The sequence below is a fragment of the Oncorhynchus mykiss genome, chromosome 10 (assembly GCF_013265735.2).
Source record: "Oncorhynchus mykiss isolate Arlee chromosome 10, USDA_OmykA_1.1, whole genome shotgun sequence".
In the NCBI taxonomy this organism is placed as follows: Eukaryota; Metazoa; Chordata; class Actinopteri; order Salmoniformes; family Salmonidae; genus Oncorhynchus; species Oncorhynchus mykiss.
In genome coordinates this window covers 406,297-433,432 of record NC_048574.1, presented here as the reverse complement: position 1 = coordinate 433,432, position 27,136 = coordinate 406,297, and the positions used below count along the sequence as shown (strand labels likewise).

General features: G+C 45.8%; 1 protein-coding gene across 1 annotated transcript in view; it reads right to left on the bottom strand.

The window, feature by feature from the left end:
- The window catches only part of LOC110511297 (cell adhesion molecule 2-like), a 227,381-nt gene that overhangs the window by 81,873 nt on the left and 118,372 nt on the right, over positions 1-27,136 (bottom strand). Inside the window, exons 5-7 of the mRNA XM_036989434.1 lie at positions 9,158-9,319; positions 7,632-7,722; positions 4,116-4,294 (exon numbers count right to left, since the gene is read on the bottom strand). Coding sequence (XP_036845329.1) covers positions 4,116-4,294; positions 7,632-7,722; positions 9,158-9,319 — 432 coding nt within the window. The remainder of the gene's footprint in view (positions 1-4,115; positions 4,295-7,631; positions 7,723-9,157; positions 9,320-27,136) is intronic.

Genomic DNA, 27,136 nt, shown 5'->3' with positions numbered 1-27,136 from the left:
GTATTCACCAACTCAAAGAAGAAGGAGCTGGGTGTATTCATCAACTCAAAGAAGAAGGAGCTGGGAGTATTCACCAACCCAAAGAAGAAGGAGCTGGTTGTATTCACCAACCCAAAGATGAAGGAGCTGGAAGTATTCACCAACCCAAATAAGATGGAGCTGGGTGTATTCACCAACCCAAAGAATAAGGAGCTGGGAGTATTCATCAACCCAAAGAAGAAGCTAGGAGTATTCACCAACCCAAAGAAGGAGCTGGGAGTATTCATCAACCCAAAGAAGAAGGAGCTAGGAGTATTCACCAACCCAAAGAAGAAGAAGCTAGGATTATTCACCAACCCAAGAAGGAGCTGGGAGTATTCACCAACCCAAAGAAGAAGGAGCTAGGAGTATTCACCAACCCAAGAAGGAGCTGGGAGTATTCATCAACCCAAAGAAGAAGGAGCTGGGAGTATTCACCAACCCAAAGAAGAAGGAGCTGGGATTATTCATCAACCCAAAGAAGAAGAAGCTGGGAGTATTCACCCACCCAAGAATGGGCTGGGAGTATTCACCAACCCAAGAAGGAGCTGGGAGTATTCATCAACCTAAAGAAGAAGAAGCTGGGTGAATTCACCAACCCAAGAAGGAGCTGGGAGTATTCACTAACCCAATGAAGAAGCTAGGAGTATTCACCAACCCAAAGAAGAAGGAGCTGGGAGTATTCATCAACCCAAAGAAGAATGAGCTGGGAGTATTCACCACCCCAAAGAAGGAGCTAGGAGTATTCACCAACCCAAAGAAGAAGGAGCTGGGAGTATTCACCAACCCAAAGAAGGATCTGGGAGTATTCATCTCAACAGTCCTCCTTTCGTGTATTTTAAATAGATGAGTTTACAGCCCCGCCAGATAAGCCTCCACCCCACTTCTACTACGCTCCAGCTCCCCCAGTACTCTCCTGGGCCCGGTTTCCCAAAAGCATAAGGTTAAGGTCATTGTCAGAAGCATAGGATATAACTGGGCCCATGACTCTGAAGAGGAAAAGGCAGTAATACTGCTGACAGAAACACTGAACATGTGGCCATCTTGGCCATGTTCTGTTTATAATCTCCACCCGGCACAGCCAGAAGAGGACTGGCCACCCCTTATAGCCTGGTTCCTCTCTAGGTTTCTTCCTAGGTTTTGGCCTTTCTATCTAGGGAGATTTAAGATTTTCAAGCCGATTTAAGTCAAACCAACTCCAGTGTAGATTTGGCCATGTGTTTTAGGTTATTGTCCTGCTGAAAGGGGAATTCATCCCCCAGTGTCTGTTGGAAAGCAGACCGAACCAGGGTTTCTTCTAGAATTTTTCCTGTGCTTAACTCTATTCTCTAGTCCTGCCGATGACAAACATACCCACAACATGATGCAGACACCACTTCTACAATGTTGATCCATCCCCAGCTGTCTTCTATCACAGCCATTAAACTCTGTTACTGTTGTTACAACTTCTACAATGTTGTTGATCCATCCTCCGTTGTCTCCTATCACAGACATTAAACTCTGTTACTGTTGTTACAACTTCTACAATGTTGTTGATCCATCCCCAGCTGTCTTCTATCACAGACATTAAACTCTGTTACTGTTGTTACAACTTCTACAATGTTGTTGATCCATCCCCAGCTGTCTTCTATCACAGACATTAAACTCTGTTACTGTTGTTACAACTTCTACAATGTTGTTGATCCATCCCAGCTGTATTCTATCACAGACATTAAACTCTGTTACTGTTGTTACAACTTCTACAATGTTGTTGATCCATCCCCAGCTGTCTTCTATCACAGACATTAAACTCTGTTACTGTTGTTACAACTTCTACAATGTTGTTGATCCATCCCCAGCTGTCTTCTATCACAGACATTAAACTCTGTTACTGTTTTAAAGCCACCATTGGCCTCATGGTGAAATCCCTGAGCGGTTTCCTTCCTCTCCGGCAATACAGCATCCGAAGTGTAATTAATAACTTCACTATGCTCAAAAGGACATTCAATGTCTGGATATTTTTGTTCTACCAATAGGTGTGAGGCATTCGAAAACCTCCCTGGTCTTTGTGGTTGAATCTGTGCTTGAAATTCACTGCTCAACTGAGGGACCTTACAGATTATTGTATGTGTGGGGTACAGAGATGAGGTAGCCGTTCAAAAATCATGTTAAACGCTATTATTGCAAACAGAGTGAGTCCCTGCAACTTATTATGTGACTTGTTAATTAAGGATCGGTGTCCCGCTAGCGTGTCAACTTCCGGTGAAACTGGAGGACGCGCAATTCAAAGAAATTATCTTGTTAATTCTTGTTAATCTAACTGCACTGTCTGATTTACAGTAGCCATTACAGTGAAAACATGCCATGCGATTGTTTGAGGACAGTGCCCCACATCAAAATATTTTTCCACCAGCACAGGTTTCATACAATCACATACAGCGATAAAATATTAACTTACTTTTTGAAAATCTCCCTCTGATTTGTCATCCAAAGGGTCCCAGCTACAACATGTAGTGTTGTTTTGTTAGATAAAATCCTTCTTTATATCCCAAAAAGTCTATTTAGTTGGCTCCATTGATTTGACTAATCCATTCGTTCAATTTGCAGAGAAAGGAATCCGAAAATCTACCCCTAAACTTTGTTTCAGCGAGGCAAAATACGTTTCTATTTACTCCTCAGATATCCTAAAATGTAATCAAACAATAATATTCATTACGGAAAGAGGTATGTTCAATAGGAAAATGATTTTAGCAGGTGTGTAATGTCTTCATGGCGCGAGCAAACATTAATTTCCAAGATTGTGTCCTTCCACTAAAACTGATTTGTCGTATTTGTTTTTGTAGTTACAAGCCTGACACCTTGAGCATATACTGCTGACACCCTGTGGAAGCCATAGGAATTGCATCCAGGGAGCTAATTTTCAATATGACCATTTACTTGCATTTCTAAGAGGATGGACTCTCCAAAGAAAATGCTGGTTGTTTTTTCTTTGAATTTTCAACAACCATATCTATTGTGTTATATTCTCCTACATTATTTTAACATTTCTACAAACTTCAAAGTATTTTCTTTCCAATGGTACCATTATATGCATATCCTGGCTTCAGGGTCTGAGTTACTTTGGGCTTCAGGGTCTGAGTTACTTTGGGCTTCAGGGTCTGAGTTACTTTGGTCATTCAGGGTCTGAGTTACTTTGGGCTTCAGGGTCTGAGTTACTTTGGTCATTCAGGATCTGAGTTACTTTGGGCTTCAGGGTCTGAGTTACTTTGGTCATTCAGGGTCTGAGTTACTTTGGTCATTCAGGGTCTGAGTTACTTTGGGCTTCAGGGTCTGAGTTACTTTGGTCATTCAGGGTCTGAGTTACTTTGGTCATTCAGGGTCTGAGTTACTTTGGTCATTCAGGGTCTGAGTTACTTTGGTCATTCAGGCAGGTAGTGGAGAGAAAAAGCAGCCTAGTCCTAAGAACATCTATATAGGCCATAGCAAAGGAGTTGAATACTTATTGACCCAAGATATTTCATCTTTCCATCTTGAATTAATTTGTAAACATATCTAAAAACATAATTTCACTTTGACATTATGGGATATTGTATGTAGGCCAGTGAAAAACAATCGAAATGTACTCAATTTAAAATTCAGGCTGGAAAAAGTCAAGGGGTATGATAACTTTGAAGGCTCACTGCCATTGTTTTGGTAAACAACTAAGGTATGTGGTTGGACAATTGTAAACATCTCAAATTCATAGACAGATACATGGACGTAAGATGTCATTATCAATTTAATGTATCTAATTTGAGAGGAAAGATGGACCTTAATATTATAAAAAGCCATTTAAAATAAATGTTTTCGAAGAGAATATGTGTGTTTACCCTCTTCTTGGTGTTCTCCACTCTCTTGGTCTAATCTCTTATTTATCTGATGGCTGTAAGAGGTTCTGATATATCTGGTATTCTGTTATTCATCGTATATACAGTATCTATTATTGAACTGGAAGAAACTGTTTATGAACTATTCATCCAAACCAGACCTGGCTTCTTCTCTTCTCTTCTCTGTCCCTGTTTCATACACCCTCAACAAGGTCCTTCGTTTTCTTTGTTCACATAATTAGGCTCTCTTACCGTAGACGTAGAGTATGTATTCTGCACTGCTGGTGCCTAGGTGGTTGGAGGCCACACAGCGGTAGGTGCCATTGTCTGTCTTGTTAAGGGCGGAAAAGGTGAGTTCTCTTCCCTGCACGATCATTCTCTCCAGGTCTGGTAGCTCTCCTCCATCCTTAGTCCACAACACAGGGTCTGGCCTTGGGGTGGGAGTGGAGGGGGGGGGGGGTGGTTTAGAGAAGGGGAGAGAGGTGGGTGGGGTTGAGGGGAAATAAAGAGAAGGAAGGACGGGGCAGAGAGGGGAGAGGGAGGGAGATAAGGAGTGGGAAGAGAGGGGAGAGGGAGGGGAGGGAGATAGGGAGTGGGAAGAGAGGGGAGAGGGAGGGGAGGGAGATGAGCAGGGAGAAGAGAGGGGGGAGGGAGGGAGATAGGGAGGGGAGAGGGAGGGGGAATGAGATAGGGAGGGGAGAGGGAGGGGAGGGAGATAAGGAGTGGGAAGAGAGGGGAGAGGGAGGGAGATAGGGAGTGGGAAGAGAGGGGAGAGGGAGGGGAGGGAGATAGGGAGTGGGAAGAGAGGGGAGAGGGAGGGGAGGGAGATGAGCAGGGAGAAGAGAGGGGGGAGGGAGGGAGATAGGGAGTGGGGAGAGAGGGGAGAGGGAGGGGGACGGAGATAGGGAGTGGGAAGAGAGGGGAGAGGGAGGGGGAGGGAGATTGGGAGTGGGAAGAGAGGGGAGAGGGAGGGGAGGGAGATGAGCAGGGAGAAGAGAGGGGAGAGGGAGGGAGATAGGGAGTGGGGAGAGAGGGGAGAGGGAGGGAGATGAGCAGGGAGAAGAGAGGGGAGAGGGAGGGAGATAGGGCGTGGGAAGAGTGGGGAGAGGGAGGGGGAGGGAGATAGGAAGGGAAGTGGGAAGGGAGGGGAGAGTGAGGGGGAGGGAGATAGGGAGTGGGAAGAGGGAAGGGAGCGGGAAGAGAAGGGAGAGGGAGGGGGATGAGGAGGGGGAGGGGGAGGGAGATGACGAAAAGGAGAGGCAGGAAGACGGGGTAGAGTGGGTGAGAAAAAGACAGAGACAGACCTTAGACACCGTGAAATGTTCACATTTGCCAGATGATTTTCTCTAATTAGTCTTCCAAATGTTGACGTAAACGTCCTTGTAAACCTGTTAGGTTAAGGTTCAATAACTCGTCATTTAGGTTCAATACCTCGTCATTTAGGTTCAATACCTCGTCATTTAGGTTCAATACCTCGTCATTTAGGTTCAATACCTCATCATTTAGGTTCAATACCTCGTCATTTAGGTTCAATACCTCGTCATTTAGGTTCAATATCTCGTCATTTAGGTTCAATACCTCGTCATTTAGGTTCAATACCTCGTCATTTAGGTTCAATACCTCGTCATGGATTTTTTATTGTTTGCACCAAACCACAATTTTTTATATTCAGTTGAAGTGGGAAGTTTACATACACCTTAGCCTAATATATTTAAACTGACATTCCTGACTACTACAAAATCCCTGTTTTAGGTCAGTTAGAGTCACCACTTTATTTTTAAGAATGTGAAATGTTAGAATAATAGTAGAGAGAATTATTTATTTCAGCTTTTATTTCTTTCATCACATTCCCAGTGGGTCAAAAGTTTACATACACTCAATTAGTATTTGGTAGCATTGCCTTTAAATTGTTTAACTTGGGTCAAATGTTTCGGGTAGCCTTCCACAACCTCCCCACAATAAGTTGGGTGAATTTTGGCCCATTCCTCCTGACAGAGATGGTGTAACTGAGTCAGGCCTGTAGGCCTCCTTGCTCACACGCTTTTTCAGTTCCGCCCACACATTTTCTATAGGATTGAGGTCAGGTCTTTGTGATGGCCACTCCAATACCTTGACTTTGTTCTCCATGAGCCATTTTGCCACAACTTCGGAAGTATGCTTGAGTCATTGTCCATTTGGAAGACCCATTTGCGACCAAGCTTTAACTTCCTGACTGATGTCTTGAGATGTTGCTTCAATATATCAAAATAATTATCCTTCCTAATGAAGCCATATTTTTTGTGAAGTGCACCAGTCCCTCCTGCAGCAAAGCACCCCCCCAACATGATGCTGCCACCCCCGTGCTTCACGGTTGGGATGGTGTTCTTTGGCTTGCAAGCCTCCCCCTTTTTCCTCCAAACATAACGATGGTCATTATGGCCAAACAGCTCTGTTTTGTTTCATCAGACCAGAGAACATTTCTCCAAAAAGTACGATCTTTGTCCCCATGTGCAGTTGCAAACCGTAGTCTGGCTTTTTTATGGCGGTTTTGGAGCAGTGGCTTCTTCCTTGCTGAGCGGCCTTTCAGGTTATGTCGATGTAGGACTCGTTTTACTGTGGATATAGACACCTTTGTACCTGTTTCCTCCAGCATCTTCACAAGGTCCTTTGCTGCTGTTCTGGGATTGGTTTACACTTATCGCACCAAACTACGTTCATCTCTAGGAGACAGAACGCGTCTCCTTCCTGAGCGGTATGATGGCTGCATGGTCCCATGGTGTTTATACTTGCGTACTATTGTTTGTACAGATGAACATGGTACCTTCAGGCATTTGGAAATTGCTCCCAAGGATGAACCAGACTTGTGGTCTACAATTTTTTTTCTGAGGTCTTGGCTGATTTCTTTTGATTTTCAGATGATGTCAAGCAAAGAGGCACTGAGTTTGAAGGTAGGCCTTGAAATACATCCACAGGTACACTTCCAATTGACTCAAATGATGTCAATTAACCTCTCAGAAGCTTCTTCTAAAGCCATGACATCATTTTCTGGAATTTTCCAATCTGTTTAAAGGCACAGTCAACTTAGTGTATGTAAACTTCTGACCCACTGGAATTGTGATACAGTGAATTATAAGTGAAATAATTATAAGTGAAATAATCTCAAGGATGATCAATGGAAACAGGATGCTTCCATTGAATGTAAATATTAAATAAATATTTCTTAATTTTTGTATTTTTTTAAATAAAGAAAAATGCTGTTTTGACACCTTTGCAAACATAAAAAAAAACTGTTTTTGCTTTTCGTCTTTATGGGGAATTGTGTTTAGATTGATGAAGAAAAAATACCTTTGTTTTCAGACCCCCTGACTTTTTCCAGTTTTTGTTACAGCCTTATTCTAAAATATATTAAATACACTGTGATATTATAAATATAACTATACTACCATTCAAAAATGTTAGAACACCTACTAATTCAAAGGTTTTTCTTTATTTGTACTATTTTCTACATTGTAGAATAATAGTGAAGACATCAAAACTATGAAATAACACATATGGAATCATGTAGTAACCAAAAAAGTGTTAAACAAATCAAATTATTTTTTATATTTGAGCTTCTTCAAAGTAGCCACCTGTTGCCTTGATGACAGCTTTGCAAACTCTTGGCATTCTCTCAACCAGCTTCATGAGGTTATACACTATTATTATACTATATTTATAGGAGGTACACAAACAAAACTTAAAGGATATGCTTTTTATTAGCAAGGATGTTTGCATGGAGGACTGACTTACGATGGGTTTCCCTTTGATACACACTCCAGCTTCAGGTACTGACCCTCCTGAGGGAACGTCAGCGACTGGGTGATCAACACACGAGGAGCATCTGGAGAAATACACACAGAAAAATGTTTTCATTTTTTATTTTTGGGGGGGAATATTTAGAAAAAAAATTGTGTGATTGCATGTGTGTATGTCTGACAGTGTGTATCTGTTTGGAGACAGAGAGCTGTACTATAGTCCCAGGACTCCCAGTGAAACCTCTAGTACCTCAGTAACTTCTTGTGGCATCAGTGTCACTCGGTGTGTGTGTGTGTGTGTTGAGTCACTCAGTGTGTGTGTGTTGAGTCACTCTGTGTGTGTGTGTGTGTGTGTGTTGAGTCACTCGGTGTGTGTGTGTGTTGAGTCACTCGGTGTGTGTGTGTGTGTTGAGTCACTCGGTGTGTGTGTGTGTGTCAAGTTACTCGGTGTGTGTGTGTGTTGAGTCACTCGGTGTGTGTGTGTGTTGAGTCACTTGGTGTGTGTGTGTGTGTTGAGACACGGTGCGTGTGTGTGTGTTGAGTCACTCGGTGCGTGTGTGTGTGATGAGTCCCTCGGTGTGTGTGTGTGTGTTGAGTCACGGTGCGTGTGTGTGTTGAGTCCCTCGGTGTGTGTGTGTGTTGAGTCCCTCGGTGTGTGTGTGTGTGTGTTGAAATGTGTGATTGCATGTGTGTATATCTGACAGTGTGTATCTGTTTGGAGACAGAGAGCTGTACTACAGTCCCAGGACTCCCAGTCACGGTGCGTGTGTTTGTGTTGAGTCACGGTGCGTGTGTTTGTGTTGAGTCACAGTGCGTGTGTTTGTGTTGAGTCACGGTGCGTGTGTTTGTGTTGAGTCACGGTGCGTGTGTTTGTGTTGAGTCACGGTGCGTGTGTTTGTGTTGAGTCACAGTGCGTGTGTTTGTGTTGAGTCACGGTGCGTGTGTTTGTGTTGAGTCACGGTGCGTGTGTTTGTGTTGAGTCACAGTGCGTGTGTTTGTGTTGAGTCACGGTGCGTGTGTTTGTGTTGAGTCACGGTGCGTGTGTTTGTGTTGAGTCACAGTGCGTGTGTTTGTGTTGAGTCACGGTGCGTGTGTTTGTGTTGAGTCACGGTGCGTGTGTTTGTGTTGAGTCACGGTGCGTGTGTTTGTGTTGAGTCCCAGTGCGTGTGTTTGTGTTGAGTCACGGTGCGTGTGTGTGTTGAGTCACGATGCGTGTGTTTGTGTTGAGTCACAGTGCGTGTGTTTGTGTTGAGTCACGGTGCGTGTGTGTGTTGAGTCACGGTGCCTGTGTGTGTGCAGCCAGAGATGTGCAATCCCAGTGGAAGACATTAGTTTGAATTCGTTTTGTTTTAACAAACCTTAACCCTTAACTTCGAAATATGCAAAGAATGTCTCATTCTGCAGTGAGACAGTGAGAGAGGAGAGTGTGTGTGTGTGTGTGTGTGTGTGTGTGTGTGTGTGTGTGTGTGTGTGTGTGTGTGTGTGTGTGTGTGTGTGTGTGTGTGTGTGTGTTATACTCACAGTGCACCTCCAATACTTCAGTAGTCTGTTGTGGTGTCTGTAACAGGGCGACATGGTCTACTTTACAGGTGTACGCTGCCCCATCATCGTCCCTGTCAACTAGCAGCTGTAGAGAACTGGTCACTGTGAAGGTCTTTCCACTGGCATTCACCTCCTTGGCACCTGAAACACACAGCATTGGTGGGTTAAAACAACATTAATCACAGGTAGGATTTTGAATCCTGGCCTCCTGCTCAGGAAACCAACACTTTAACCAATTTGACCAAGAGGATGAACCGTCTCGGGCAGAGGGTGATACTGACTTCATTTCGCAGGCAGAGCCGCCTCATCACGATAGTGTGAGTCCGTTCCTCGCTTCAAATACAACACAATCATAAAACGGAATGTCACTTTATTTCAGTATAACATTACTATCTCAAAGAAGACATTCACTGAGGAATTCAACTTTGATGCTTCAGACAGACAGACAAACAGACAGTCTATTTGGCGAGACGCACTCAGACACAGAAACACCTGTCCTCCCTGGTAAAACACTGACAACATTCAGATCAGACTCATCTTCACCACAAAAACAAACAGTACACCATGGGGAGTGTCTGAGTGTCTGAGTGTCTGAGTGTCAGTGTCTGAGTGTCTGATTATCTGAGTAGTAGAGTAGAGGTCTGTGAGAGCCAGAAATCTTGCTTGTTTGTAGATGACCAAATACTTATTTTCCACCATAATTTGCAAATAAATTCATTAAAAATCCTACAATGTGATTTTCTGGATTTTTTTTCTCTCATTTTGTCTGTCATAGTTGAAGTGTACCTAGGATGAAAATTACAGGCCTCTCTCATCTTTTGAAGTGGGAGAACTTGCACAATTGGTGGCTGACTAAATACCTTTTTTTGCCCCACTGTATATAAAAAAAATACTTGATATACCTCTACCAGTATGCCGTCAAGCCCTGGGGGTTTTCCAGACTGAAAGGATTTAATAGCCTCAAAAGTTATTACTCTCTCATATGGCCTACGCACTGATCTTTCTGTACATTTTACTATTATTTGGAAAGAGTTCCTTCCTCGTAATTCAGCGGGTATGAGAAGGAAAAGACAACATCTGCTTAAAATATCGATCTTCCCCTTTAAAGATATCATTCTGAGAATCATAGACGACTCCATCTTCAGTAACGAGTTTCTGCTAATTATTTTTGTTAGCGTTCCTTCCTGTGTTGGAGATTCAGGAAGAATTGTGTGATTTTTCTCCATATTCCATCCAGTTTGCTTTATTTTTGTGATTACATTGGATCGTTCTTGAATAAGTTCCTCAAGTTCCTTTTGTTTTACTCTTATTTTACTCTTATACTCTTATACTCTTACAAACTTATTTTGTATCTCTGTAGTATCGTTTTTTATTGCTGTCTACCTGTTCTATTAGATCATGGATTTCCCTTGACATTTTCACTTAGGGGGTGTACTCACTTTTGTTGCCAGCGGTTTAGACATTAATGGCTGTGTGTTGAGTTATTTTGAGGGGACAGCAAATGTGCACTGTCATACAAGCTGTACACTCACTACTTTACATTGTGGCAAAGTGTCATTTCTTCAGTGTTGTCACATGAAAAGATATACTCAAATATTTACAAAAATGTGAGGGGTGTACTCACTTACTGTATATCTCACTAGGGTCGGGGTTTTTTAGTCTCCAAATATACACTGTTTCTAATGTGTCCATAATATTTGTAAATTCCTTAAGGGCACGGTGATGATAGTTTGTAGAGCGGTTACTATACTTATTTCACCCCTTACTATAACTGGCTATACTTATTTCACCCCTTACTATAACTGGCTATACTTATTTCACCCCTTACTATAACTGGCTATACTTATTTCACCCCTTACTATAACTGGCTATTCTTATTTCACCCCTTACTATAACTGGCTATTCTTATTTCACCCCTTACTATAACTGGCTATACTTATTTCACCCCTTACTATAACTGGCTATTCTTATTTCACCCCTTACTATAACTGGCTATTCTTATTTCACCCCTTACTATAACTGGCTATTCTTATTTCACCCCTTACTATAACTGGCTATACTTATTTCACCCCTTACTATAACTGGCTATACTTATTTCACCCCTTACTATAACTGGCTATACTTATTTCACCCCTTACTATAACTGGCTATTCTTATTTCACCCCTTACTATAACTGGCTATACTTATTTCACCCCTTACTATAACTGGCTATACTTATTTCACCCCTTACTATAACTGGCTATACTTATTTCACCCCTTACTATAACTGGCTATACTTATTTCACCCCTTACTATAACTAGATACTATTGACCATAATTAGTGCTTGTAAAGTTACTGCCATAAGAGGTATAATGGCGGTCAAACTAGAGATTTCAAATGTCTGATATTTATAATTCAAGAAACAGGTTCTAGCAGTATGTTTTATTCCCTTGGCTGGTGCCTGTGAGCCACAGATGGTAAAACATGTTGAGATATTATGTGTGTAGTAGATCTCAGGAGGTTGTGTTATATTGGATGTGATTTAGTGACAGTGTCTAGATGTGTAGTAGATCTCAGGAGGTTGTGTTATATTGGATGTGATTTAGTGACAGTCTATATATGTGTAGTAGATCTCAGTAGGTTGATGTGTGTTATATTGGATGTGATTTAGTGACAGTCTCTAGATGTGTAGTAGATCTCAGGAGGTTGATGTGTGTTATATTGGATGTGATTTAGTGACAGTCTCTAGATGTGTAGTAGATCTCAGGAGGTTGTGTTATATTGGATGTGATTTAGTGACAGTGTCTATATGTGTAGTAAATCTCAGGAGGTTGTGTTATATTGGATGTGATTTAGTGACAGTGTCTATATGTGTAGTAGATCTCAGTAGGTTGATGTGTGTTATATTGGATGTGATTTAGTGACAGTCTCTATATGTGTAGTAGATCTCAGTAGGTTGATGTGTGCTATATTGGATGTGATTTAGTAACAGTGTCTATATGTGTAGAAAATCTCAGTAGGTTGATGTGTGCTATATTGGATGTGATATAGTGAGAGTGTGTACAATGTCTGTATAAGAGTAAGACTATAATGTGTGATGTCTAAATAAATAATAACTTTGAGTGTCTATGTGTGTAACATGAAGTTGCGTATAGCCTTAATATTCATGATGATAACTGTAATCCCTATCGTATCACCATCATAGTTGAATCTCAATTACCTTTATCATCATTTTCGTAGAAAAAACACTTTAAAGTATTTTATACTTAAGTACTTTCCACCACGGCTGGATCTGACTTTGTACAAACCCAACTTTTTGATTGATCGCTCTACTCTCTCTCTTTCTCCCTCTTTCTCGTTTTTCTCCCCCATCTCCTTCAGCCTATCGTCTCCCCCCCCTCCAGTCTGTCCAGGCGATGCTAACGCAGCAGAGCTGTCAATCACCTGGTCTCTGGGGGGGAAGCAGGCTCTGAGCCTCAACAGGAAGTGACTAAGCATGCAGAACACCTGATTTAGAAAAGCAGAGGAGCGAGAGAGAGAGAGAGAGAGAGAGAGAGAGAGAGAGAGAGACAGAAACAGAGAGAGAGACAGAAAGACAGAGAGAGAGAGAGAGAGAGAGAGGGAGAGAGACAGAGACAGAGAGACAGAGACAGAGACAGAGAGAGAGAGAGAGAGAGACAGAGAGAGAGCGAGAGGGAGACAGATAGAGAGAAAGAGAGAGAGAGAGAGAGAGAGAGAGAGAGAGAGAGAGAGAGAGAGAGAGAGAGAATGAGAGAAAAGAGAGTTGCAGAGCTGTCGGCGTCTTATCCCCATTGGGTAGTATTGATGAGAAGACAGAGGGAAAGGGAGGAGAGTGAGAGAACGAGAGGCGCTGTCGGCGTCTTATCCCCATTGGGTAGTATAGATGAGAAGACAGGAGGAAGGGAAGGAGAAGGAAAGTAAACAGTTTATTCGGGATAAGCACACAAATAAACACACTTAGTCAGTCGCTAAGTGTGTCTGACGTTCACACAAATGGTTTGTGAAGCTTGTTATCAGCGACAGAGGGATGAGGAGAGGAAAGAGAGGGATGAGGAGAGGAAAGAGAGGGATGAGGAGAGGAAAGAGAGGGATGAGGAGAGGAAAGAGAGGGATGAGGAGAGGAAAGAGAGGGATGAGGAAAGGAAAGAGAGGGATGAGGAGAGGAAAGAGAGGGATGAGGAGAGGAAAGAGAGGGATGAGGAGAGGAAAGAGAGGGATGAGGAGAGGAAAGAGAGGGATGAGGAGAGAAAAGAGAGGGATGAGGAGAGGAAAGAAAAGAGAGGGATGAGGAGAGGCAAGAAAAGAGAGGGATGGGGAGAGGAAAGAGGGATGAGGAGAGGAAAGAAAAGAGTAGGATGAGGAGAGGAAAAATAGGGATTAGGAGAGGAAAGAGAAGAGAGGGATGGAGAGAGGAAAGAGACTGATGAGGAGAGGAAAGAGAGGGATGAGGAGAGGAAAGGAAAGGAAAGAGAGGCATGAGGAGAGGAAAGGAAAGAGAGGGATGAGGAGAGGAAAGGATAGAGAGGGATGAGGAGAGGAAAGGAAAGAGAGGGATGAGGAGAGGACAGAGAGGGATGAGGAGAGGAAAGAGAGGGATGAGGAGAGGAAAGAGAAGGATGAGGAGAGGGAAGAAAGGGCTGAGGAGAGGAAAGGAAAGAGAGGGATGAGGAAAGGAAAGAGAGGGATGAGGAGAGGAAAGAAACGGATGAGGAGAGGAAAGAGAGGGATGAGGAGAGGAAAGAGAGGGATGAGGAGAGGCAAGGAAAGAGAGGGATGAGGAGATGAAAGAGAGGGATGAGCAGAGGAAAGGAAAGAGTGGGATGAGGAGAGGAAAGGGAGGGATGAGGAGAGGAAAGAAAAGAAAAGATAGGGATGAGGAGAGGAAAGAAAAGAGAGGGATGTGGAGAGGTAAGAGATGGATGAGGAGAGGAAAGAGAGGGATGAGGAGAGGAAAGAGAGGGATTGGGAGAGGAAAGGAAAGAGAGGGAGGAGGAGAGGAATGAGAGGGATGAGGAGAGGAAAGAAAAGAGAAGGATTAGGAGAGGAAAGAGAGGGATGAGGAGAGGAAAGAGAAGATTGGGATGAGGAGAGGAAAGAGACTGATGAGGAGAGGAAAGGGAGGGATGAGGAGAGGAAAGGAAAGAGAGGGATGAGGAGAGGGAAGGAAAGAGAGGGATGAGGAGAGGAAAGGATAGAGAGGGGTGAGGAGAGGAAAGGAAAGAGAGGGATGAGGAGAGGAAAGAGAGGGATGAGGAGAGGAACGAAAAGAAAAGAGAGGGATGAGGAGAAGAAAGAGAAGGATGAGGAGAGGAAAGAGAGGGATGAGGAGAGGAAAGGAAAGAGAGGGATGAGGAGAGGAAAGAGAGGGACGAGGAGAGGAAAGAAAGGGATGAGAAGAGAAAAGAGAGGGATGAGGAGAGGAAAGAGAGGGATGAGGAGAGGCAAGAAAAGAGAGGGATGAGGAGAGGAAAGAGAGGGATGAGGAGAGGCAAGAAAAGAGAGGGATGAGGAGAGGCAAGAAAAGAGAGGGATGAGGAGAGGAAAGAGAGGGATGAGGAGAGGAAAGAGAGTGATGAGGAGAGGAAAGAGAGGGATGTGGAGAAGAAAGAGATGGATGAGGAGAGGGAAGAGAGGGATGAGGAGAGGGAAGAGAGGGATGAGGAGAGGAAAGAGATGGATGAGGAGAGGAAATAAAAGAGAGGGATGAGGAGAGGAAAGGAAAGAGAGGGATGAGGAGAGGAAATCAAAGAGAGGGATGAGGAGAGGAAAGAAAAGAGAGGGATGAGGACAGGAAAGAAAGGGATCAGGAGAGGAAAGAAACGAGAGGGATGAGGAGAGGAAAGGAAAGAGAGGGATGAGGAGATGAAAGAGACTGATGAGGAGAGGAAAGGAAAGAGAGGGATGAGGAGAGGAAAGGAAAGAGAGGGATGAGGAGAGGAAAGGAAAGAGAGGGATGAGGAGAGGAAAGGAAATAGAGGGATGAGGAGAGGAAAGAGAGGGATGAGGAGAGGAAAGAAAAGAAAAGAGAGGGATGAGGAGAGGAAAGAGAAGGATGAGGAGAGGAAAGAGAGGGATGAGGAGAGGAAAGAAAAGAGAGGGATGAGGAGAGGAAAGAGAGGGACGAGGAGAGGAAAGAAAGGGATGAGGAGAGAAAAGAGAGGGATGAGGAGAGGAAAGAGAGGGATGAGGAGAGGCAAGAAAAGAGAGGGATGAGGAGAGGCAAGAAAAGAGAGGGATGAGGAGAGGAAAGAGAGGGATGAGGAGAGGAAAGAGAGTGATGAGGAGAGGAAAGAGAGGGATGTGGAGAAGAAAGAGATGGATGAGGAGAGGGAAGAGAGGGATGAGGAGAGGAAAGAGAGGGATGAGGAGAGGAACGAGATGGATGAGGAGAGGAAATAAAAGAGAGGGATGAGGAGACGAAAGGAATGAGAGGGATGAGGAGAGGAAATCAAAGAGAGGGATGAGGAGAGGAAAGAAAAGAGAGGGATGAGGACAGGAAAGAAAGGGATCAGGAGAGGAAAGAAACGAGAGGGATGAGGAGAGGAAAGGAAAGAGAGGGATGAGGAGATGAAAGAAAAGAGAGGGATGAGGAGAGGAAAGAGAGGGATGAGGAGAGGAAGGAGAGAGATGAGGAGAGGAAATAAAAGAGAAGGATGAGGAGAGGAAAGAGAGGGATGAGGAGAGGAAAGAGAGGGATGAGGAGAGGAAGGAGAGGGATGAGGAGATGAAAGAAAAGAGAAGGATGAGGAGAGGAAAGAGAGGGATGAGGAGAGGAAAGAGAGGTATGAAGAGAGGAAGGAGAGGGATGAGGAGAGGAAAGACAGGGATAAGGAGAGGAAGGAGAGGAAAGAGAGGGATGAGGAGAGGAAAGAAAAGAGAAGGATGAGGAGAGGAAAGAAAAAATAAGGATGAGGAGAGGAAAGAGAGGGATAAGGAGAGGGATGAGGAGAGGAAAGAGAGGGATGAGGAGATGAAAGGTAAGGAAAGAAAGGGATGAGGATATGAAATGTAAGGAAAAAAAGGGATGAGGAGAGGCCAAATGAAAACAAACAATTAAAATGGAAGAAAACAACACTTCTGTTGTTCTGACTGACCTCTGACTGACCTCTGACTGACCTCTGCTGTACGACTGAGACCTCTGACTGACCTCTGACTGACTTCTGCTGTATGACTGAGACCTCTGACTGACCTCTGACTGACCTCTGACTGACCTCTGCTGTACGAATGAGACCTCTGACTGACCTCTGACTGACTTCTGCTGTATGACTGAGACCTCTGACTGACCTCTGACTGACTTCTGACTGACTTCTGCTGTATGACTGAGACCTCTGACTGACCTCTGACTGACCTCTGACTGACCTCTGCTGTACGACTGAGACCTCTGACTGACCTCTGACTGACCTCTGCTGTACGACTGAGACCTCTGACTGACCTCTGACTGACCTCTGCTGTACGACTGAGACCTCTGACTGACCTCTGCTTTACGACTGAGACCTCTGACTGACCTCTGCTGTATGATTGAGACCTCTGACTGACCTCTGACTGACCTCTGACTGACCTCTGCTGTATGACTGAGACCTCTGACTGACCTCTGACTGACCTCTGCTGTACGACTGAGACCTCTGACTGACCTCTGACTGACCTCTGCTGTATGACTGAGACCTCTGACTGACCTCTGACTGATCTCTGCTGTACGACTGAGACCTCTGACTGACCTCTGACTGACCTCTGACTGACCTCTGCTGTATGACTGAGACCTCTGACTGACCTCTGACTGACCTCTGACTGACCTCTGACTGACCTCTGCTGTATGACTGAGACCTCTGACTGACCTCTGACTGACCTCTGCTGTATGACTGAGACCTCTGACTGACCTCTGACTGACCTCTGCTGTACGACTGAGACCTCTGACTGACCTCTGCTGTATGACTGAGACCTCTGACTGACCTCTGCTGTATGACTGAGACCTCTGACTGACCTCTGCTGTATGATTGAGACCTCTGACTGACCTCTGACTGACCTCTACTGTATGACTGAGACCTCTGACTGACCTCTGACTGACCACTGACTGACCTCTGCTGTACGACTGAGACCTCTGACTGACCTCTGACTGACCTCTGACTGACCACTGACTGACCTCTGCTGTACGACTGAGACCTCTGACTGACCTCTGACTGACCTCTGCTGTACGACTGAGACCTCTGACTGACCTCTGCTGTATGACTGAGACCTCTGACTGACCTCTGACTGACCTCTACTGTATGACTGAGACCTCTGACTGACCTCTGACTGACCTCTGACTGACCTCTGCTGTATGACTGAGACCTCTGACTGACCTCTGACTGACCTCTGACTGACCTCTGACTGACCTCTGCCGTATGACTGAGACCTCTGACTGACCTCTGCTGTATGACTGAGACCTCTGACTGACCTCTGACTGACCTCTGCTGTATGACTGAGACCTCTGACTGACCTCTGACTGACCTCTGCTGTACGACTGAGACCTCTGACTGACCTCTGCTGTATGACTGAGACCTCTGACTGACCTCTGCTGTATGACTGAGACCTCTGACTGACCTCTGCTGTATGATTGAGACCTCTGACTGACCTCTGACTGACCTCTACTGTATGACTGAGACCTCTGACTGACCTCTGACTGACCACTGACTGACCTCTGCTGTACGACTGAGACCTCTGACTGACCTCTGACTGACCTCTGACTGACCACTGACTGACCTCTGCTGTACGACTGAGACCTCTGACTGACCTCTGACTGACCTCTGACTGACCTCTGCTGTACGACTGAGACCTCTGACTGACCTCTGCTGTATGACTGAGACCTCTGACTGACCTCTGACTGACCTCTACTGTATGACTGAGACCTCTGACTGACCTCTGACTGACCTCTGACTGACCTCTGCTGTATGACTGAGACCTCTGACTGACCTCTGACTGACCTCTGACTGACCTCTGACTGACCTCTGCCGTATGACTGAGACCTCTGACTGACCTCTGCTGTATGACTGAGACCTCTGACTGACCTCTGACTGACCTCTGACTGACCTCTGCTGTATGACTGAGACCTCTGACTGACCTCTGCTGTATGACTGAGACCTCTGACTGACCTCTGCTGTATGACTGAGCCCTCTGCTGTACGACTGAGCCCTCTGATGGGTGTTGTGTGTGTGTATTCATCCCTTGTAGTTTCATTTAAAGAGACTCTGTCATGCAGGGCTCCCTATTGTTTTCATTATACCTTTATTTAAAAAGTCAGTTAAGAACAAATTCTATTTTTTCAATGACGGTCTAGGAACAGTGGGTTAACTGGTCTAGGAACAGTGGGTTAACTGGTCTAGGAACAGTTGGTTGACTGGTCTAGGAACAGTGGGTTAACTGGTCTAGGAACAGTGGGTTAACTGGTCTAGGAACAGTGGGTTAACTGGTCTAGGAACAGTGGGTTAACTGGTCTAGGAACAGTGGGTTAACTGGTCTAGGAACAGTGGGTTAACTGGCCTAGGAACAGTGGGTTAACTGGTCTAGGAACAGTGGGTTAACTGGTCTAGGAACAGTGGGTTAACTGGCCTAGGAACAGCCTGCCTTGTTCAGGGGCAGAACGACAGATTTGTACCTTGTCAGCTCGGGGATTCAATTTTGCAACCTTTTGGTTAAAAGTCCAACACTCTAACCACTAGGCTACCTGCCGCCCATACACTCTAACCACTAGGCTACCTGCCGCCCCTACACTCTAACCACTAGACTACCTGCTGCCCCTACACTCTAACCACTAGGCTACCTGCCGCCCCTACACTCTAACCACTAGACTACCTGCCTCCTCTACACTCTAACCACTAGGCTACCTGCCTCCCCTACACTCTAACCACTAGACTACCTGCCTCCTCTACACTCTAACCACTAGGCTACCTGCCGCCCCTACACTCTAACCACTAGGCTACCTGCTGCCCCTACACTCTAACCACTAGGCTACCTGCCTCCCCTACACTCTAACCACTAGGCTACCTGCCTCCTCTACACTCTAACCACTAGGCTACCTGCCGCCCCTACACTCTAACCACTAGAAAACCTGCCTCCTCTACGCTCTAACCACTAGACTACCTGCCTCCTCTACACTCTAACCACTAGGCTACCTGCCGCCCCTACACTCTAACCACTAGGCTACCTGCCACCCCTACACTCTAACTACTAGACTACCTGCCTCCTCTACACTCTAACCACTAGGCTACCTGCCGCCCCTACACTCTAACCACTAGGCTACCTGCCACCTCTACACTCTAACCACTAGAGTGGGCCACAGTGTCTCCTGACCCCTCCTGTCTCAGCCTCCAGTACTTATGCTGCAGTAGTTTATGTGTCGGGGGGCTAGGGTCAGTTTGTTATATCTGGAGTACTTCTCCTGTCCTATTCGGTGTCCTGTGTGAATCTAAGTGTGCGTTCTCTAATTCTCTCCTTCTCTCTTTCTCTCTCTCGGAGGACCTGAGCCCTAGGACCATGCCCCAGGACTACCTGACATGATGACTCCTTGCTGTCCCCAGTCCACCTGACTGTGCTGCTGCTCCAGTTTCAACTATTCTGACTTATTATTATTCGACCATGCTGGTCATTTATGAACATTTGAACATCTTGACCATGTTTTGTTAGAATCTCCACCCGGCACAGCCAGAAGAGGACTGGCCACCCCACATAGCCTGGTTCCTCTCTAGGTTTCTTCCTAGGTTTTGGCCTTTCTAGGGAGTTTTTCCTAGCCACCGTGCTTCTACACCTGCATTGCTTGCTGTTTGGGGTTTTAGGCTGGGTTTCTGTACAGCACTTTGAGATATCAGCTGATGTACGAAGGGCTATATAAATACATTTGATTTGATTTTGATTTGATTTAGACTACCTGCCCCCCTACACTCTAACCACTAGACTACCTGCCCCCCTACACTCTAACCACTAGACTACCTGCCCCCCTACACTCTAACCACTAGGCTACCTGCCTCCTCTACACTCTAACCACTAGGCTACCTGCCTCCTCTACACTCTAACCACTAGACTACCTGCCTCCGCTACACTCTAACCACTAGGCTACCTATCCCCCCTACACTCTAACCACTAGACTACCTGCCTCCTCTACACTCTAACCACTAGGCTACCTGCCGCCCCTACACTCTAACCACTAGGCTACCTGCCTCCCCTACACTCTAACCACTAGGCTACCTGCCTCCTCTACGCTCTAACCACTAGGCTACCTGCCGCCCCTACACTCTAACCACTAGGCTACCTGCCTCCTCTACACTCTAACCACTAGGCTACCTGCCGCCCCTACACTCTAACCACTAGACTACCTGCCTCCACTACACTCTAACCACTAGGCTACCTATCCCCCCTACACTCTAACCACTAGACTACCTGCCTCCTCTACACTCTAACCACTAGGCTACCTGCCGCCCCTACACTCTAACCACTAGGCTACCTGCCGCCCCTACACTCTAACCACTAGGCTACCTGCCGCCCCTACACTCTAACCACTAGGCTACCTGCCGCCCCCACACTCTAACCACTAGGTTACCTGCCGCCCCTACACTCTAACCACTAGGCTACCTGCCGCCCCTACACTCTAACCACTAGGCTACCTGCCTCCTCTACGCTCTAACCACTAGGCTACCTACCGCCCCTACACTCTAACCACTAGGCTACCTGCCGCCCCTACACTCTAACCACTAGGCTACCTGCCGCCCCTACACTCTAACCACTAGGCTACCTGCCGCCCCTACACTCTAACCACTAGACTACCTGCCGCCCCTACACTCTAACCACTAGACTACCTGCCTCCTCTACACTTTAACCACTAGACTACCTGCCTCCTCTACACTCTAACCACTAGGCTTCCTGCCGAGCCTACACTCTAACCACTAGGCTACCTGCCGCCCCTACACTCTAACCACTAGGCTACCTGCCACCTCTACACTCTAACCACTAGACTACCTGCCCCCCTACACTCTAACCACTAGACTACCTGCCCCCCTACACTCTAACCACTAGACTACCTGCCCCCCTACACTCTAACCACTAGACTACCTGCCCCCCCCCCTCCCTACACTCTAACCACTAGACTACCTGTCCCTACACTCTAACCACTAGACTACCTGCCCCTACACTCTAACCACTAGGCTACCTGCCGCCCCTACACTCTAACCACTAGACTACCTGCCCCCCTACACTCTAACCACTAGACTACCTGCCGCCCCTACACTCTAACCACTAGACTACTTGCCGCCCCTACACTCTAACCACTAGACTACCTGCCCCCCTACACTCTAACCACTAGACTACCTGCCCCCCTACACTCTAACCACTAGACTACCTGCCCCCCTACACTCTAACCACTAGACTACCTGCCCCCCTACACTCTAACCACTAGACTACCTGCCGCCCCTACACTCTAACCACTAGGCTACCTGCCGCCCCTACACTCTAACCACTAGACTACCTGCCCCCCTACACTCTAACCACTAGGCTACCTGCCCCCCCTACACTCTAACCACTAGGCTACCTGCCGCCCCTACACTCTAACCACTAGACTACCTGCCCCCCTACACTCTAACCACTAGACTACCTGCCGCCCCTACACTCTAACCACTAGACTACCTGCCGCCCCTACACTCTAACCACTAGACTACCTGCCCCCCTACACTCTAACCACTAGACTACCTGCCGCCCCTACACTCTAACCACTAGACTACCTGCCCCCCTACACTCTAACCACTAGGCTACCTGCCCCCCCTACACTCTAACCACTAGGCTACCTGCCGCCCCTACACTCTAACCACTAGGCTACCTGCCCCACCTACACTCTAACCACTAGGCTACCTGCCGCCCCTACACTCTAACCACTAGACTACCTGCCTCCTCTACACTCTAACCACTAGGCTACCTGCCGCCCCTACACTCTAACCACTAGGCTACCTGCCCCACCTACACTCTAACCACTAGGCTACCCGCCGCCCCTATTCCCTATACGTTTGACCAGGACCCAGAGGGTGCAATTCGGATCCAGAGACTATTTGGATTGTCTTGTTCAGGTGATGATAAACATCCTCTCCTCTCCTCTCCTCTCCTCTCCTCTCCTCTCCTCTCCTCTCCTCTCCTCTCCTCTCCTCTCCTCTCCTTATTAGCCTAATCAAGGCCTTAACGATCTGTCCTCTCTAACAACAGACTGATAGTATCAACATCCCAAAACAGACAAGATCTAACATGTTGTCATACTCAGATACCATCAGTGATCTTGGGCTCTTTATCCCCAATCACACTGACAGCTGCAGGATTTAGATGAGCTGGAGTCGGATGGGGGATCGGATATTGGGCCTGAAATCGATGTTGTTGATGATAATGAGTCCTCATCTGATTGACTTGGAGCCTCCACCTCCGGGTCTCGCCGCAGAAAAACCAGAACAGAGCCAACTGAGACAGTGACCCCAACCACCACAATGAGACAGGAGTCTGGTAGAAACCAGAACAGAGCCAACTGAGACAGGAGTCTGGTGGAAACCAGAACAGAGCCAACTGAGACAGGAGTCTGGTAGAAACCAGAACAGAGCCAACAGAGACAGGAGTCTGGTACAAACCAGAACAGAGCCAACTGAGACAGTGATCCCAGCCACCCCAATGAGACAGGAGTCTGATAGAAACCAGAACAGATCCAACTGAGACAGGAGTCTGGTAGAAACCAGAACAGATCCAACTGAGACAGGAGTCTGGTAGAAACCAGTAGATGAACATGGATACTTTACTGTCCTGTGTTCTACTGTGTCCTAAAGCAGATACTTTACTGTACTGTGTTCTACTGTGTCCTAAAGCAGATACTTTACTGTACTGTGTTCTACTGTGTTCTCTAGCAGATACAGTACTGTACTGTGTTCTACTGTGTTCTCTAGTAGATACAGTACTGTACTGTGTTCTACTGTGTTCTCCTGTGTTCTCTAGTAGATACAGTACTGTACTGTGTTCTACTGTGTTCTCTAGCAGATACAGTACTGTACTGTGTTCTACTGTGTTCTCTAGCAGATACAGTACTGTACTGTGTTCTACTGTGTTCTCTAGCAGATAATTTACCAATCAGGAACAATGATAGACAGCTGTCCCTGATTGAGAATCATTCCCCGCCAAAACATAGAAACACAGAACATAGAGTTGCCCACCCGAGTCACACCCTGACCAACCAAACATAGAGAATAAAAAGATCTCTACGGTCAAGGCGTGACAATGTGACATCCTGCCCTTTTCCCGCCATCGTCATAGCGGACTCTGACTGGGGGTCCGACTCGCTCAGGCAGAAAAACATTTGCACCTCTTTTCAATGTTGATTTGAAAGTTATTATAGAAAACAGAACGGTGTCAAATCATTTTTTGGGCAAACGTCCTTTCTGGATTTAAAAGTACTACTAGAAGTTATCATCTAGTTTTATAAAAAGTATCTTTAATCCGATTACAATATTTTTGATGGTAACATAAAGGATTACAGTTCAAGTCTTTTTTGTAATCTGTAAATCTGTAATCTGTAAATCTGAAAATCTGTAAATCTGTAATTCTGTAAATCTGTAAATCTGTAATTCTGTAAATCTGTAATTCTGTAAATCTGTAAATCTGTAACAGTAATCTGTAACTATTAACTCCCCACCCATTCAAATAGACAATATCACCATCATCTATAACTGAATGTCGACTGAATTATTTGTTTTCTGCTATTTTATGAAAGGCATAACCTATTTCAATAAAATATTGTAATTCTTAACTTTTTAATGAACTCTTAATGAATGACCTATGACATATTCCTGTTAAATAAACACATTTTAAATCAACAATATGCTTTTTGAAAGAGAGTTTTGTTTTGTCAATCCAGGTGCCCAGACATTGAGGAATCGATCACTGAGGACACGATCACTGAGGGCACGATCATTGAGGACACGATCACTGAGGACACGATCACTGAGGACACGATCACTGAGGACACGATCACTGAGGGCACGATCATTTAGGGCACGATCACTGAGGACACGATCACTGAGGACACGATCATAGAGGACACGATCATTGAGGACACGATCAGTGAGGACACGATCATTTAGGGCACGATCATTGAGGACACGATCATAGAGGACACGATCATTGAGGGCACGATCATTTAGGGCACGATCACTGAGGACACGATCACTGAGGACACGATCACTGAGGACACGATCACTGAGGACACGATCACTGAGGGCACGATCATTGAGGACACGATCACTGAGGACACGATCACTGAGGACACGATCACTGAGGGCACGATCATTTAGGGCACGATCACTGAGGACAGGATCACTGAGGACACGATCACTGAGGACACGATCATTGATGACACGATCACTGAGGACACGATCATTTAGGGCACGATCATTGAGGACACGATCATAGAGGACACGATCATTGAGGGCACGATCACTGAGGGCACGATCACTGAGGACACGATCATTTAGGGCACGATCACTGAGGACACGATCATTGAGGACACGATCATTGAGGGCACGATCACTGAGGGCACGATCACTGAGGACACGATCACTGAGGGCACGATCATTTAGGGCACGATCACTGAGGACACGATCACTGAGGACACGATCACTGAGGACACGATCATTGATGACACGATCACTGAGGACACGATCATTTAGGGCACGATCATTGAGGACACGATCATAGAGGACACGATCATTGAGGGCACGATCACTGAGGGCACGATCACTGAGGACACAATCATTTAGGGCACGATCACTGAGGACACGATCATTGAGGACACGATCATTGAGGGCACGATCACTGAGGGCACGATCATTGAGGACACGATCATTGAGGACACGATCACTGAGGACACGATCACTGAGGACACGATCACTGAGGGCACGATCATTTAGGGCACGATCACTGAGGACACGATCATTGAGGACACGATCATTGAGGACACGATCATTGAGGACACGATAATTGAGGGCACGATCACTGAGGACACGATCATTGAGGACACGATCATTGAGGACACGATCATTGAGGACACGATCATTGAGGACACGATCATTGAGGACACGATCATTGAGAGCACGATCATTGAGGACACGATCATTGAGGACACGATCATTGACGGCACGATCATTGAGAGCACGATCATTGAGGACAAGATCATTGAGGGCACAGAGAGATGAGAGAGAGAGAGAGAGGGAGCGATAGAGAGAGAGAGAGGGGGAGAGAGAGGGAGAGAGAGGGAGAGAGAGAGAGAGAGAGAGAGAGAGAGAGAGAGACGGGAGAGAGAGGGAGAGAGAGAGGGAGAGAGAGAGAGTGAGAGAGAGAGAGGGAGATAGAGAGAGAGAGAGGGAGAGGGAGAGGGAGAGAGAGAGAGAGAGAGACGGGAGAGAGAGGGAGAGAGAGAGAGGGAGAGAGAGACGGGAGAGAGAGGGAGAGAGAGACGGGAGAGAGAAATAGAGAGAGAGACGAGGGAGAGAGAGAGGGAGAGAGAGAGAGGGGAGAGAGAAATAGAGAGAGAGAGAGAGAGAGAGAGAGAGAGAGAGAGAGAGAGAGAGAGACGGGAGAAAGAGGGAGAGAGAGAGAGGGGAGAGAGAAATAGAGAGAGAGAGAGAGATGGGAGAGAGAGGGAGAGAGAGAGAGAGAGAGGGAGAGAGAGAGAGAGAGAGAGAGAGAGAGAGAGAGAGAGAGAGAGAGAGAGAGAGAGAGAGAGGGGGGGACAGGGGGACAAACACCTGCCTGGAGGTGACAGCATTCCCTCCCACATATGCCCCCTAGGCACAACTATGACAACATAACCAACAAAAACGGGTCACAACTCCTGCAGCTCTGTCGCACGCTGGGTATGTACATAGTCAACGGTAGGCTTCGAGGGGACTCCTATGGTAGGTACACCTATAGCTCATCTCTTGGCAGTAGTACTGTAGACTACTTTATCACTGACCTCAACCCAGAGTCTCTCAGAGCGTTCACAGTCAGCCCACTGACACCCCTATCAGACCACAGCAAAATCACAGTCTACTTAAACAGAGCAATACTCAATCATGAGGCATCAAAGCCAAAGGAACTGAGTAACATTAAGAAATGCTATAGATGGAAGGAATTCTGTTTGGAAACCTACCAAAAAACAATTAGGCAACAACAAATTCAATCCCTTTTTGAGAAATTCCTGGGTAAAACGTTCCACTGTAATAGTGAAGGTGTAAACTTGGCAGTAGAAAATCTTAACAGTATATTTGACCTCTCAGCTTCCCTATCAAATCTACAAATCTCAAATAGAAAACCGAAGAAAATTAACAATAATGACAAATGGTTTGATGAAGAATGCAAAAATCTAAGAAAGAAATTGAGAAACCTGTCCAACCAAAAACATAGAGACCCAGAAAACCTGAATCTATGCCTTCACTATGGTGAATCACTAAAACAATACAGAAATACACTACGGAAAAAGAGGGAACAGCATGTCAGAAATCAGCTCAATGCAATTGAAGAATCCATAGACTCTAACCACTTCTGGGAAAATTGGAAAACACTAAACAAACAACAGCACGAAGAATTATCTATCCAAAATGGAGATGTATGGGTAAACCACTTCTCCAATCTTTTTGGCTCTATAACAAAGAATAAAGAGCAAAAACATATACATGATCAAATACAGATCTTAGAATCAACTATTAAAGTCTACCAGAACCCACTGGATTCTCCAATTACATTGAATGAGTTACAGGACAAAATAAAAACCCTCCAACCCAAAAAGGCCTGTGGTGTTGATGGTATCCTCAATGAAATGATCAAATATACAGACAACAAATTCCAATTGGCTATACTAAAACTCTTTAACATCATACTTAGCTCTGGCATCTTCCCCAATATTTGGAACCAAGGACTGATCACCCCAATCCACAAA